Source organism: Danio rerio, chromosome 25 (assembly GCF_049306965.1).
Source record: "Danio rerio strain Tuebingen ecotype United States chromosome 25, GRCz12tu, whole genome shotgun sequence".
Classification (NCBI taxonomy): domain Eukaryota; kingdom Metazoa; phylum Chordata; class Actinopteri; order Cypriniformes; family Danionidae; genus Danio; species Danio rerio.
In genome coordinates, this window is record NC_133200.1 from 19,559,901 (window position 1) to 19,572,479 (window position 12,579).

Below are 12,579 nucleotides of genomic sequence, written 5' to 3' on the forward strand. Positions count from 1 at the left end.
ATTGTGTTGTTTCCACTCATTTTAAATAAGTAGTTTAAACGAGCAAAAAAAAAAAATGAAGTGTAATGCTTAGGGTTGCTTTATTTTGATTAGCATTACTGTAACACAATTTTAAAACTGCTAATGAAAAAAAGAGTGCATGTTCCTGTTAGCATACATGGCAATCGTGCAGGAAAAGTTGGTCTAATGCCCAGATGTGCCTCCCATTTGGGAAAAAATCACGTCAAAATCCCCAACCACTAATGCTGCGTAGCTGTGTGATTGGCAGGCTAATGGAGGGTTCCTCATTCATTCAACACACAAACTCAGTGACTGGGAGAAACTCCCACTCTGTGCCGTGAGAGTCTTCAAGAGAGATAAACTAGCTTTCAGATAAAAGCTTGATGGGACTTTAGCATGCAGAAGAGAGGGCTGTTTTAAGGGAAAAAAAACTCCCCACAGAAAGCAATATCCCCACGCCTCCCACACTGCTTCCTCTGTACTGATTGTCTTGTTTCCTCACACTCATCTGATCGCACTTCAGGCACGGGACAGCATGACTAGCGGATACAAGGACGGGACACCTGAAGAGGTAAGAAGAACACCCCTATTTTACCTCAGAAATCTTTTACTTTTGATGACAATTAATTTTATACAGAGCAAAATTTAATTTAGTTACTTATTTGCAAACCTTTTGTATGGTTTATCAACAAACGGAGGCAGTGTTGACACTTGCTACATTATTGGCAGATTTGAAGTCTTATCTTTTCCTGGCACGTATTTGTACTGCAAGCCTCCCTTTCGCAACACTTTCACAAACACAGCTGAATAAAATAATACTAGGCTATGAAAATATGAACTGCTCATTAATCCAGGTGAAATAGAAGTACTTTATCAATACACATATTTATAAAGGGAAACTGCGTCTAAACAATTTTGTTACAGTAATATAATTTAAGCACGAACTAAAAACAAGATTTTTCAGCAGTGAGCGCATTTTCATATTTTCTGCTGCGGAATAAAAAGGGAGCACAACAGGCGCATAATGTAAAATGGCGCCTCCGTGTGGCGGGATGCGCCACTGTGTTCCAGAGGGGTGTGGTGCTTCATTTCTATCCGCTTAAAACCATCCCATGCCAGGGCTGTGCTGAGTTGCGCCCGAGTCTCCCACTCCACGCTCATGAACTTCATTTTCTGTTTTCTTTGGAACCGCAGGAATACGCTCACTCGCCGTTTATCAGGAAACAGGGGAACATTTACAAACCAAACAATAAAGAAATGGATAACGACAGCATCAACGAAAAGACACTTCAGGATGTCCACACCAAGGAGATTGACCTGGTCAACCGAGACCCAAAGCATTTAAATGACGATGTGGTGAAGGTAGGACAAACTTTGTCTGGTTCATGCAACTTTTTTAATTGTTGGGTATTCAATTTAAATTTAAAATATAAATAATGAGGACATTTGTTTAACTGCATGGAAACGTTAATAAGAATCTCACAGGTTATTGTTTAGTATATGTGATATTCATAACTGCATACTTGATATTAGCAAATATAATTTGTATGGACAGATAAAAGCAAATCCTTCATTGTTATATTTAATTTATAATTCAGAAAAGTCTTTAAAGTGCATTGCAGTTTATACACACTGCTAAGTAAGACCATTTTATCCCAATAGTTTCCCATTATAACACAATAGAAAGTTGGCTTCATAACAAAAGTGGTGAGTCAGTGGTCAGTTTGTCAAGGTGGCACTGGAAACGATTAATTTTGAATGTAGAAACAATGATGGCTTCAAGTACTTGGGAATTATAATGTACAATTTTACTTGCAAAATTGCTTTACAGCTGGTATTAAAATGCATTTTTGTTACTATTATAAACTATTCAATGATGTTCAAAACTATTTGAGCTTATGCACTTTCAGCCATTAAAATGGGATTGCATTAAAATACATTTTTCATTTAAGTAGATTATTCCTCTCTTTTCACTAATCAAACATTTGATCAATGTACTTTGTAGTGGAAATGCAATTTAAACTTTGCCACCCAAAATAGTAAGTTTGGTTTGAAATGTAAATAAAAAAGCACAATGTACTGAACTGTGAGCACAATGCACAGGTTCATTGGAAATAAAATCTCTCATTGTTTTTAGAGAAGTGCTCACAGCTGATTGCTGGTAGAAGAGCACTGGAATTTTCAGATGCACCAAAACGCTTTAATGGACAAATAAAATTATGCAAAGATCTACAAAAAACATAACAAGATAATTAACTCTTTATTAAATGTTAGAAAAAGGTGTTCATTTAGGTTCAGTGCAGCAAAATGGGTTTATACCGGAAGGTACGATTTGTAGTTTTTACGTAGCCAGAATCACATATTTCCATTGAGCCTGGCTTGCAAATCCACTGAGCTTGGCATAGTTTTGTGGAGCAGAAACGAACGTCTTGTATGTGTCTTCCTCATACTGTATATCAATTGTGCAAGTGTATTTCACAATATTGGTTTGAAAGTTCTGAAGTGCATAAATACACAAGCCTCTCAAAGAAATGTGGCCAAAAGAGACAGATTAGAATGGCTGGTATATATGTGATGAGGTCTGCTTCAATCAAGCAAAACATTATTAAACATAACTTTATCTACTTCAATCAAGCAAAACATAGTATTACCAAGTGTAAACATGGCCTTACAGTAAAACACACTTTCAAGCTTCCTTAGGGGTGATTCATACAGAACACATCGTTGCATCCAAAGATGCTTGCCATGCCTTTCCGTTATTCTGATTGGTCCGCTGCTTTGGAACTGACATTAAAGAATGGTGCAACTTGTAAAAATTGCATTACAGAAACATAATGGTCATGCAAGTCTGTAAAGTCCTTTAACATAAAAAAACAATGTAAAAGTAATGCACTGAGATGGAAAAGCACATTCTGTGTGAATGGCCCCTTAGGTGTTTTGGTTTGTAGACCACATTACTTGACCAACCAGTTCCCAGCCTGAACAGATTCACACAAAAATGAAAATTTGCTCACCATTTACTCACCTTCAAGTGTTTCCACATTTTTAGTTGACTTTTTAGTTGAACACAAAATAAAATACACTCGAAAATGATGTTTGTTGTTTGGACAAACACTTATTTAAAATGAGCTGAGCTTAAGTTTTTATTGGGACAACTTAATTCTTTTATGTTCCATCCACTTATATTTGTAAAAAGTAATATGTTAACTCAATCCTTTTATGTTGTTCCAATACAAATCTATTGTGTGGTACCTAGCATTATTATACAGTGTATTTTGTAGAATGCTGGAAACTGGTGACACCCATAGAAAAACAAAACAAAAAAAACATTATGGAAGTCACTGACGACCAGTCCTGACATTCTTCAAAATAACTTCTTTTGTGTTCAACAGAAACATGAAACTCAAAGAGGTTTGGTACAGAAGGCAGAGCAAATGATAGAATTTCCACTTTGAGTGAACTCTCCCTTTAAGTTGTATATTCCAACAGGGTGGAAACAATTATCAACAGGGTACCAAAGTGAAATACTTCGATTGTGGCATGTGTTTGTGAAAATTGTGCATACAATAATAGCACAGTGCTCTCATTTTTACAGGCTTGTTGCTGTAGGAACTCCCATGCAGCAATAAGCTGTCAAACCAACCTTCTTTAAAAAGGAAATATTAACAGTTTCCTGTTTTTGAGCACCTAACATTCTGGGCGTGGGGCGATTCCTTTCATAACAAAAAAAAGGTCACTTGATGATTTGCTTTATAGCTTTTTTAAACGATCCTCTTCATTCATCTCAACCCTTATTTGTTTTCACTTATTCATCGTCTTTTCCCCTCCCACCACAACATGACACTGAGTCACATCCCCGAGGACACATGCATTTGAATGCTTTTTATGATTTGACTGAAAATTGAATCCAGAGAACGCTAAAAGCAATTGTTCTGTTCATGCTTAGAATTATGGGATTGGTGTCACAAGTCGAACTCATTTTGTGCACGCAGTCCTTTGATTTTGTCCTTAAAAGGGGTTGAGTGCTCGCAGTGGTCTTGCGTAGGAGAGGGAATTCCCATCTCCGTTTTACACAAATTCTCCATACATACGTGCAGATGGGGCATTTTTCTGGTCCGTGATGCACTCGCGGTCCAAGTTCACTCCCACTGACATCCACATCAAAGATTCTTGTGTGCACAAACACATGCGTAGCTTTCCCTTGGAACGGAATATTTTCCTCTCATAAAACTGCATTCTTTTAATAGCTCATCCACGTGGGATTTTTGGCCAGAGAGCAGTCTTAGGCCGGGCCACTTAGATGGTCATCATCACTGTTAGACTTGTAATAATAGAGTATGTACAGTAGTTTTTTTGCTGAAGTACTATAATTCCTGGCTGATAGGAGAAAACTTCTAGAACTCATAGAGTTGTAGTTACTTGGTGGGTTTTTTAGTCACCGCATATGAATTACAATTCCGAATGAGTCACAGGCTGTTGCCATGGCGATTGAGGATTTGGAACAAAATAAACATGGCGGATATGATTGTTTTTAATATAAAACTGTTGTTAGTGTTTAAGAGTTCCATTGTTTTTGTGCAGCTTTTGTTCATCCAAGAAAACATTGTTTTCATATTGCATATTGTGTTTTTTGGAGGGTGACTTAGAGTATTTAGATTCAATTTGAAAAGTAATATATATATATATATATATATATATATATATATATATATATATATATATATATATATATATATATATATATATATATATATCATTATTTACACATTTAACTTCAATTTATCTGCATTATTAAACGTCAAATAAGCTATTTTAAATATGTCTACAATGTAAAAAATGCTGGTTGCCTTAAAATTTTAAGCTGAATCAAATTGACCTTATGTCTTTATTGAACCTATTAGCTAAACTGACTTAAAACTGCTTGAGCAACTTATAAAATAAAGTTAGAACACGATTAACTTTGTTTAATAAGTTACAATGACCTAAAAACATATACTGTCAGGACTAATTTATCATATAATATTTGTGTGCTTGTATGTATATAAAAAAAGATTTATTTATTTATATAGTAATTTTATTTTATGTTTGTTTTTAAATTTAACTTGAAAATAATTTTAGTTGGGCAACACAACGATTCAGTGGTTAGCACTGTATGAGTGTGTGCGAATAAGTGTATGGGTGTTTTCCAGTACTGGGTTGCAGCTGGAAGGGCATCCGCTGCCTTAAAACATATGCTGAAATAGTTGGCGATTCATTCTTCTGTGCCAAATGACGTTTTAAAACATTCATTAAATAAACATAGAGGCACACTGGCTAGGGATGCTCCGATAGATTGGTCTGAGATTGGTATTGGCCGATAATCACACTTTATGCCTTGATCGGTACTTGCTAATCTGGCCGATGTCATGAACAGATCAAAAGTGTTTTTTTTTACGAGTTTACAAGCAGTATTTATTGCAAGTTACAATAATGCAAGTTCATTAAAACCTGGCTGGAAATATTAGAGAAATTAAAAATATCATAAATAATTTTTAAATCGAAAAGTTTATAATACAACTAAGTGTAATAAACGTTTAAATAAAAGTGGTTTATAGGCCTATTTTCTTTTAGTAAGAAGTAATGGATTTCTAGGTGCATTTTAACTTTTTATGCATTAAATATGTGTTTTAAACTTCATTGAGACATGATAAATTATTTGTTCATCATTTGCAGTGTTTTCAAATTGCATTTTTAGTGATTTTTCTTTTTTTTATTTTCTATAAAGCTGTTTCTGATCATTACATGTCCACACAAAATTGTTAGAAGAGCCATGTATAAGTGATTATATGCAACGTCTTTCATTTATTCTATTAGGTAAGGCACTTAAGTCTCATACGTAGAGTGAAAATGTGCTTTATGCATTATAAAGCTTAAAACATTAGAATCGATATTGGCCGACCCCCGTGACAAGGAATTGATACTCTGTATTGGCTGCAAAAATCCTGATCAACGCATCCCTAACACTGGCATTAAATAAATTAAACATTAAATAAATAGATTTACATCTATGTAACTACTATAGATATATGTTTTGTTTTGTCAGTTTAAAAGTGATTCATTATCTAGTTTTACTTAATCTGTTTTACTTCAGTTTGAGTAGTGATTTATTTATTTACATTGTGGCTTTTAGATTATTAAATTGGTCTTTTCATCAAACTCCTCACTCCTCCCTAAACTTCTTCTTCATACTGATGATTTATTATCTGTGTGGAGGGGTCAAATATAATCACAAGCCCCCAGGATTGAAGAATGCAGCTTGATCCTTCTGTCAGTGCAGCGAGGGTGTTATCAGGGAACGGCTCAGGAACTGTTTATTTGAAGAGTGTTGAAAGTCATAGTTGTAACATTCAAGTAATGGAAACTATGTGTCCAGCCAGTTGGGGTATACTGTAGATAAATGAACTGGGAGGACAGGATTATATAAGTCATGTATAATTAGGGGGTTTCTTTGGCAGCTTTATCTATGATGGTCTGAAATCCTTGGACAAGAAGTCATTTATCATTTTCCTTTTACTAAAACTCTCTGAAATACTCTTTCAGATTGTCTAAGCCTGTTGTATACATATCAGACTTATAAACTAAACTAACCTAACTGGCCTTTATTCCAATGAGATAATAATTTATTATCTCCTTGGGGATATCCAAATCAACAAATTCTAGATGTAAACTAAGAATTTTGAAATGTAAACTGAACATTTTGATATGTGAACACAATTTTTAAAAATGTAAACTCAGAATTGTGAGGTGTAAAACAAGAATTTAGAAATTTTAACTCAGTTTTGAGATGTGAACGAAGTATTTTGAGATGTAAACTCATTTTGCAGGAAGTAAACTAATATTTTATTTTGACAAAATGTAAACTAGAAATTTGTTTACGAAATTTGAACTATATTCAAATGTAAAATCAGAAGTGTGAATGATTACAACAAATTGCGAAATTCAAACACAATCGTGAAATGTAAACTCTATTCAGAATTGTTAGTAATTGTTAATTGTTATGTAAACACAAAATGTTTGTTTGATGTAAACAAAGTAATTTGAAGTGTAAACTCTAAAATTGCAAGATATGTAAACTTAGAATTAATTCTGAGACAAACTGTAGTACGTTGAGATCTATAGAAAATTATAAATTGTGAGATGTAAACAACTGTGAAATATGACCTAATAAGATGTAAACACTTGTAAAATGAAGATTGTTACGTAAACTAGTAAAGAATAGTAAAATATGTTGCAATGTGTAAACTAAGAAGTTTAAGATGTAAATTCTGAACCGAGATGTTATTTCCCAATTGCTAGATGTAAATTTAGAATTGTGGGAAATAAACAAAGTATTTTGACATACAAACACACAATTTGCAGGATGTAAACTCAGAATTGCGTGATTTTACTTAAAATCGCAGTATACACAATAAAGTGTTTGGAGATCTACTTAAATAATACTTAAATAATTAACAACCGTAAACTAAGAAATTCTAGATGTAAACAATTGAGATGTAAAATAAGAATGGCTAGATGTAAACTGAGAACCGCCAGATGGAAACAATAAGAATTTTGTAGTTTTAGCACTGAGATGTAAATTCAGAATTGTGAGATGTAAACTGAAAATTGTGTAAAATAAAAAAAATTACAAGATGCAAATGAAGAATTGTTATGTAAACTCAGAATTGTGAGAAATAAAGTCTGACAAAAACAAAAAATCTGACATACAACCCAGCAGGCACAAGACGTCACCTTGACATCAGATTGACGTTGTACCCCAATGTTGTGGGGGTGTTGCATTTTACTTGGAAATGAAAATTGGGTTGACGTCAGAACTCAGGCCGATGTCAACATCCAATGTTTAATCTAAAACCAACCAAATATCAACGTCTGATGATGTTACAGCTTGACATTGTGTGGACGCTCCCAGTAAGACATGTATCAGATGTTGGATTTTGGTTGCCATAGCTGATGAAAAAATTTCAGTACTTGACGTTGGTTTAAGACAGGGGTCACCAATCTCGTTTCTGGAGGTCTGGTGCCCTGCAGGGTTTAGCTCCAACTTGCATCAACACACCTGACTGGGTGTTTCAAGTATACCTAGTAAGACCTTGATTAGCTTGTTCAGGTGTGTTTGATTATGGTTGGAGCTAAAATCTGCAGGACACCGGACCTCCAAGAACAAGTTTGGTGATCCCTGGTTTAAGATGTTTACTCGATGTTAGATGTTGGTCACTTTCCAACCTAAAATCAACCAAATATCAATGTCATTTAATTATTGGATGTCAAAAAAACGTTTTCCTTAGACGCTGGCTAGTCATTGAATTTTAATCACCTGACCTGAAGTCATGACCTAAACCTAACCTGATATTAATGTCTTATGACATTGTGTGCCTGCTGGGAAAATGTAACCTAATAATTAAAAAGTATAGCCTCAGAGTTATGGGCTGAAAACAGGACAAAATGCAGGATTTTTAAAATCCAGTGTCAGAAACAGCCTTCCACATTACTGTGACTCAAGCAGGAGTTGTTAAATAAATATTAGCTTTATCTTGACTTCCACGTGTTACTGTGAAGGACGGGGTGTGTTTGTGTGTGCGCTTTCTTTGCATAATCTGCGTCGAAACTGAAATAAACACATCTGTCTTTAAAAGCAAGTGTGCTGCTATGTTTTAATGGCATGAGGTTTGCCAGCTCTGCAAGGATCTAAACCAAGACCTTTCCTGGCCTTATTAAATGGCTTTTATATATACACGTCTTCTGTAAATGTTAGCGTTTGGTGTCAGGCACTATCTGCTCTGATCTGCTGTGGATGCAGGACGTTTAGAGTTAGGTGGTTTGGGCATGAAGCAGCCCGTACCAGTCTGAGAGAATCCCAGCCGGCTGCTGTACAATGTAAAGATGCTGTCTGTGAGGAATGTGGAGATGGGGAATAGGGGGAGGAGGAAACAGACTGCATTTCCTTGTCAGCTTGATATGAATGAATGAATGAATGAATGAATGAATGAATGAATGAATGAATGAATGAATAAAAATATATATATTTTCCCCTTATTTTCATTCATTCATTCGTGTGTGTGTGTGTGTGTGTGTGTGTGTGTGTATTATTTTGTATATCGTGTTTCATACTACTAAGCTATTTTGGTAATTATGTGATCACAAAATTAATATAATATAATATAATATAATATAATATAATATAATATAATATAATATAATATAATATAATATAATATAATATAATATAATATAAGACACGCAATATGTTTCCATGAATTATAATATATATTTTCCCCTTATTTTCATTCATTCCTTCATTCGTGTGTGTGTGTGTGTGTGCGTGTGTGTGTGTGTGTGTGTGTGTGTGTGTGTGTGTGTGTGTGTGTGTGTGTGTGTGTGTGTGTGTGTGTGTGTGTGTGTATTATTTTGTATATCGCGTTTCATACTACTAAGCTATTTTATGGTAATTATGTGATCACAAAATTAATTTAATGAAATTATATTATGTTGTATTTTATTATACGAGCTTGATGTATCAATTATAATACATAACAGGCATATAATGCAAAAAAATGTAATAAAAAACAGCATAATTTATTTTTCTACAATCTTTATTTGTCTCCAATAGTAAAGTAGTGGAGTATATTATTTCTATATAATTTTTTTTTAATATTTTATCAATTTATAAATTAACCACAGATTTATTTTTATTAGTTATGGCTGCCAGATTTATGCATACATTTTAAAGCTGAAATGCACATACAAAAATAAAATATTGCTCACTTTATATATGCAGTATATGTATATCCAACCTGCAAGTTACTATTAGCCTGATCAGTCAATTTTGAAAAAGAGGTGTGGCACCAAACCCACACCTAAACCCAACCGTCACATTGGATAAGCAAATAGTACTAAACTGTACAAATGAGATCGTACAAATATATATGAATAAACCTCTAAATTAGGTTTTTTTAAAGTTACGAATTGCAGGGAGAGCAAAAATATTTAATAATTATTATTGTAAAATATATATATATTCATATACATATATTGTATTGAAAATATATTATTAAAAAAATGACATCCTGAAAAATCCACCAGGATTTAATTAAATATTAAAGGTATTTACAATGCTAACGCTAATATGTAACTTGTGGACCTTTTAGTTTAGTCTTTTGGATTATTTCATGTAAATATGCATGATCGCATTAGTACTGTCATGATCACCAGCGGTCTAACCACCAGAGATCGCTGGAAAGAATTCACACACACATAGGACTACAAATCTGCTTGTAAATGGACTACATATTCAGTCATGCCAGACACACACTCACTCACACACACACACCTGCTCCAAGGCTCCACTGATTAGACTCCCACAGCTCATGCTGCTTCTGGACTATCTGTTGCTGAGTCTTGTTATCTGTTTTAGTGACACTACAATGCGGTTTCCTTTGTCTGCCTTTGCTGTGTTTTTGATCCTTGCCTCGTTTATTTATTTAATACTCTTTGCTGTCTGCCTTCTGACCATCTGCCTGCCTTTTGACTACGACTCTGGATTGCCCCTATACATCTGTTTGCTCCTGTGTTGACCACTGCTTGCCTGACCATTCTAATAAACCTGCATGTGGATCCGCACCTCTGTTGTCAGTGTCACATCCCTGGGTTACACGTACTGTACACTTTACTATGATTTGCCCATCCACCATGATTGGTTGGGTTTAGGGGTGGGGTTTGGTACTCATATCTTAAATCTTATATTTTTGGCTGAACTCCTCTAAATTAGCCACTAAACTGACAAAACGCAAAATAGTTACGTTTCCTTGTGAGATCAGGCTGGTTTTTCGGTAACGGTTTTGACCATATGATTGATTCAAAGGTCTTAGAATCCAGTCAGTGGGTTAATTGGAAAACAGTTCTGCAAAATGAAACCATGTCTGATTTCCATCATACAATCTAAAACGATCTAATTCCGAAAAATCTTTTTATACCTCCAGGTGGACTTTGAGGACGTGATCGCCGAGCCTGCCGGCACCTACAGCTTCGACGGCGTGTGGAAGGCGAGCTTCACCACCTTCACAGTAACCAAATATTGGTGCTACAGGCTGCTGACAGCGCTGGTGGGCATCCCACTCGCCCTGGTATGGGGCATCTTCTTCGCCATCCTCTCCTTCATCCACATCTGGGCCGTGGTGCCTTGCGTGAAGAGCTACCTAATCGAGATCCACTGCATCAGTCGAGTTTACTCCATCTGTGTGCACACCTTCTGCGACCCACTCTTTGAGGCCATGGGGAAATGCTTTAGTAACGTCCGGGTCACTGCTACTAAGGTGGTGTAAGGACAGAGTGAAAGAGAAGAGCCAGAGGGATCGGGTGGGATGGGGGAATGGAAACCAATGTCCAATGTTGGGAGGTAAATCAAACGTAGCCTCTGTAATAAAGAGGAAACAAAAAATGTGAGCAGAAGTGAAGGGTTGACTCTCCATTCCTGTTCAAATGCATCTGTGAGATTTGTCTACTCAGCTTTGGATTTAGGGGACGTGTGTTGAAAATCTCTAATTTTCTTTGTCATTTGTTAGCATTTATCATTGTAGGAATACTGTTTCAGCCTTACTTTTATTGTGACAGTTCATGGAAAAATGCTAATTCTTTTAAGTGTTTACTGACACTAATGTCATTCCAAATTTTCCAAGCTCCTAAAGTGCAATAATAGTGGTTTGTATGACTAGTGTGATAATTCCAAGTCTGTCAAAAACAGAGAAATGCACGTTGACCACTTTTATGGTGCTTTTGAAGGTCCTGTTTTTTTTTTTTTTTTTTTCATTTTAAGGCATGGAGCTTGACTATTATTATTTGTAATGGAATTTTTAGAAAAGCCATCGCTTGATCAACTGGAATATCTTTCATGAAATTCCAGATTGCATAAAAACGTATTGAAATAACTGGATTTTGGACACAATAGGCTACTTCTAATCAAATAGGTATAGGAGTTTGGAATGATATTAGATTCACTAAATAATGACAGAATTTAGATTTTTAGGGTGAACTATCCCTTTAAGATTTGCCTGCTGGGACAAGGCTGTGAATTTGTGTTTTTATTTTCTGGTTTTGTTTGTTTTATCCCATTTCTATCACTGACACGTCCATTTATTCGGTCCAAAAATACTTGTAGTGTGTAAACATTACATAGTAGATTCCAGTAGTTTTGCTATGTTTATCCTTCAATTTGGGTACTATCGCCCTTTTTTGGTCATGAATGGGGTTTATGTAATCCAGATATTTTTTGTGTGTGTTTTTGGGAGAGGGTTCAGGGAATCTGAACAAATTTTAAAGGAAAAAAAAGTATGCGTGGCCCTGCTGATGTCAAGACTGCCCGTCACACTGCATGTTGCCACTAAATATGGTGGACGGCCTAAACATGGGGCCAAAGAGGTGCCCTCACTGAACCCTTTGCCAACTCAGCAAATACTAACAAAGAGACTGTTCCTGGCCCTGACATATATATAATGCTTCAACCCGGTGCTCATGGCAACAGCTTTATGAGTGGCAGAGAGTATCTTT

The 12,579-nt window shown here is 35.3% G+C and overlaps 1 protein-coding gene across 2 annotated transcripts; it reads left to right on the forward strand.

The window, feature by feature from the left end:
* The first annotated feature begins 327 nt into the window (after positions 1 to 327).
* cav1 (caveolin 1) lies at positions 328 to 12,352 on the forward strand. Of its 2 annotated transcripts, NM_212651.1 has the most exon segments (3): positions 328 to 571; positions 1,195 to 1,362; positions 11,016 to 12,352. In NM_212651.1, coding segments are annotated over 3 exon segments (546 nt in total). In that variant the 5' UTR covers positions 328 to 535; the 3' UTR covers positions 11,358 to 12,352.
* The last annotated feature ends 227 nt before the right edge of the window (positions 12,353 to 12,579 follow it).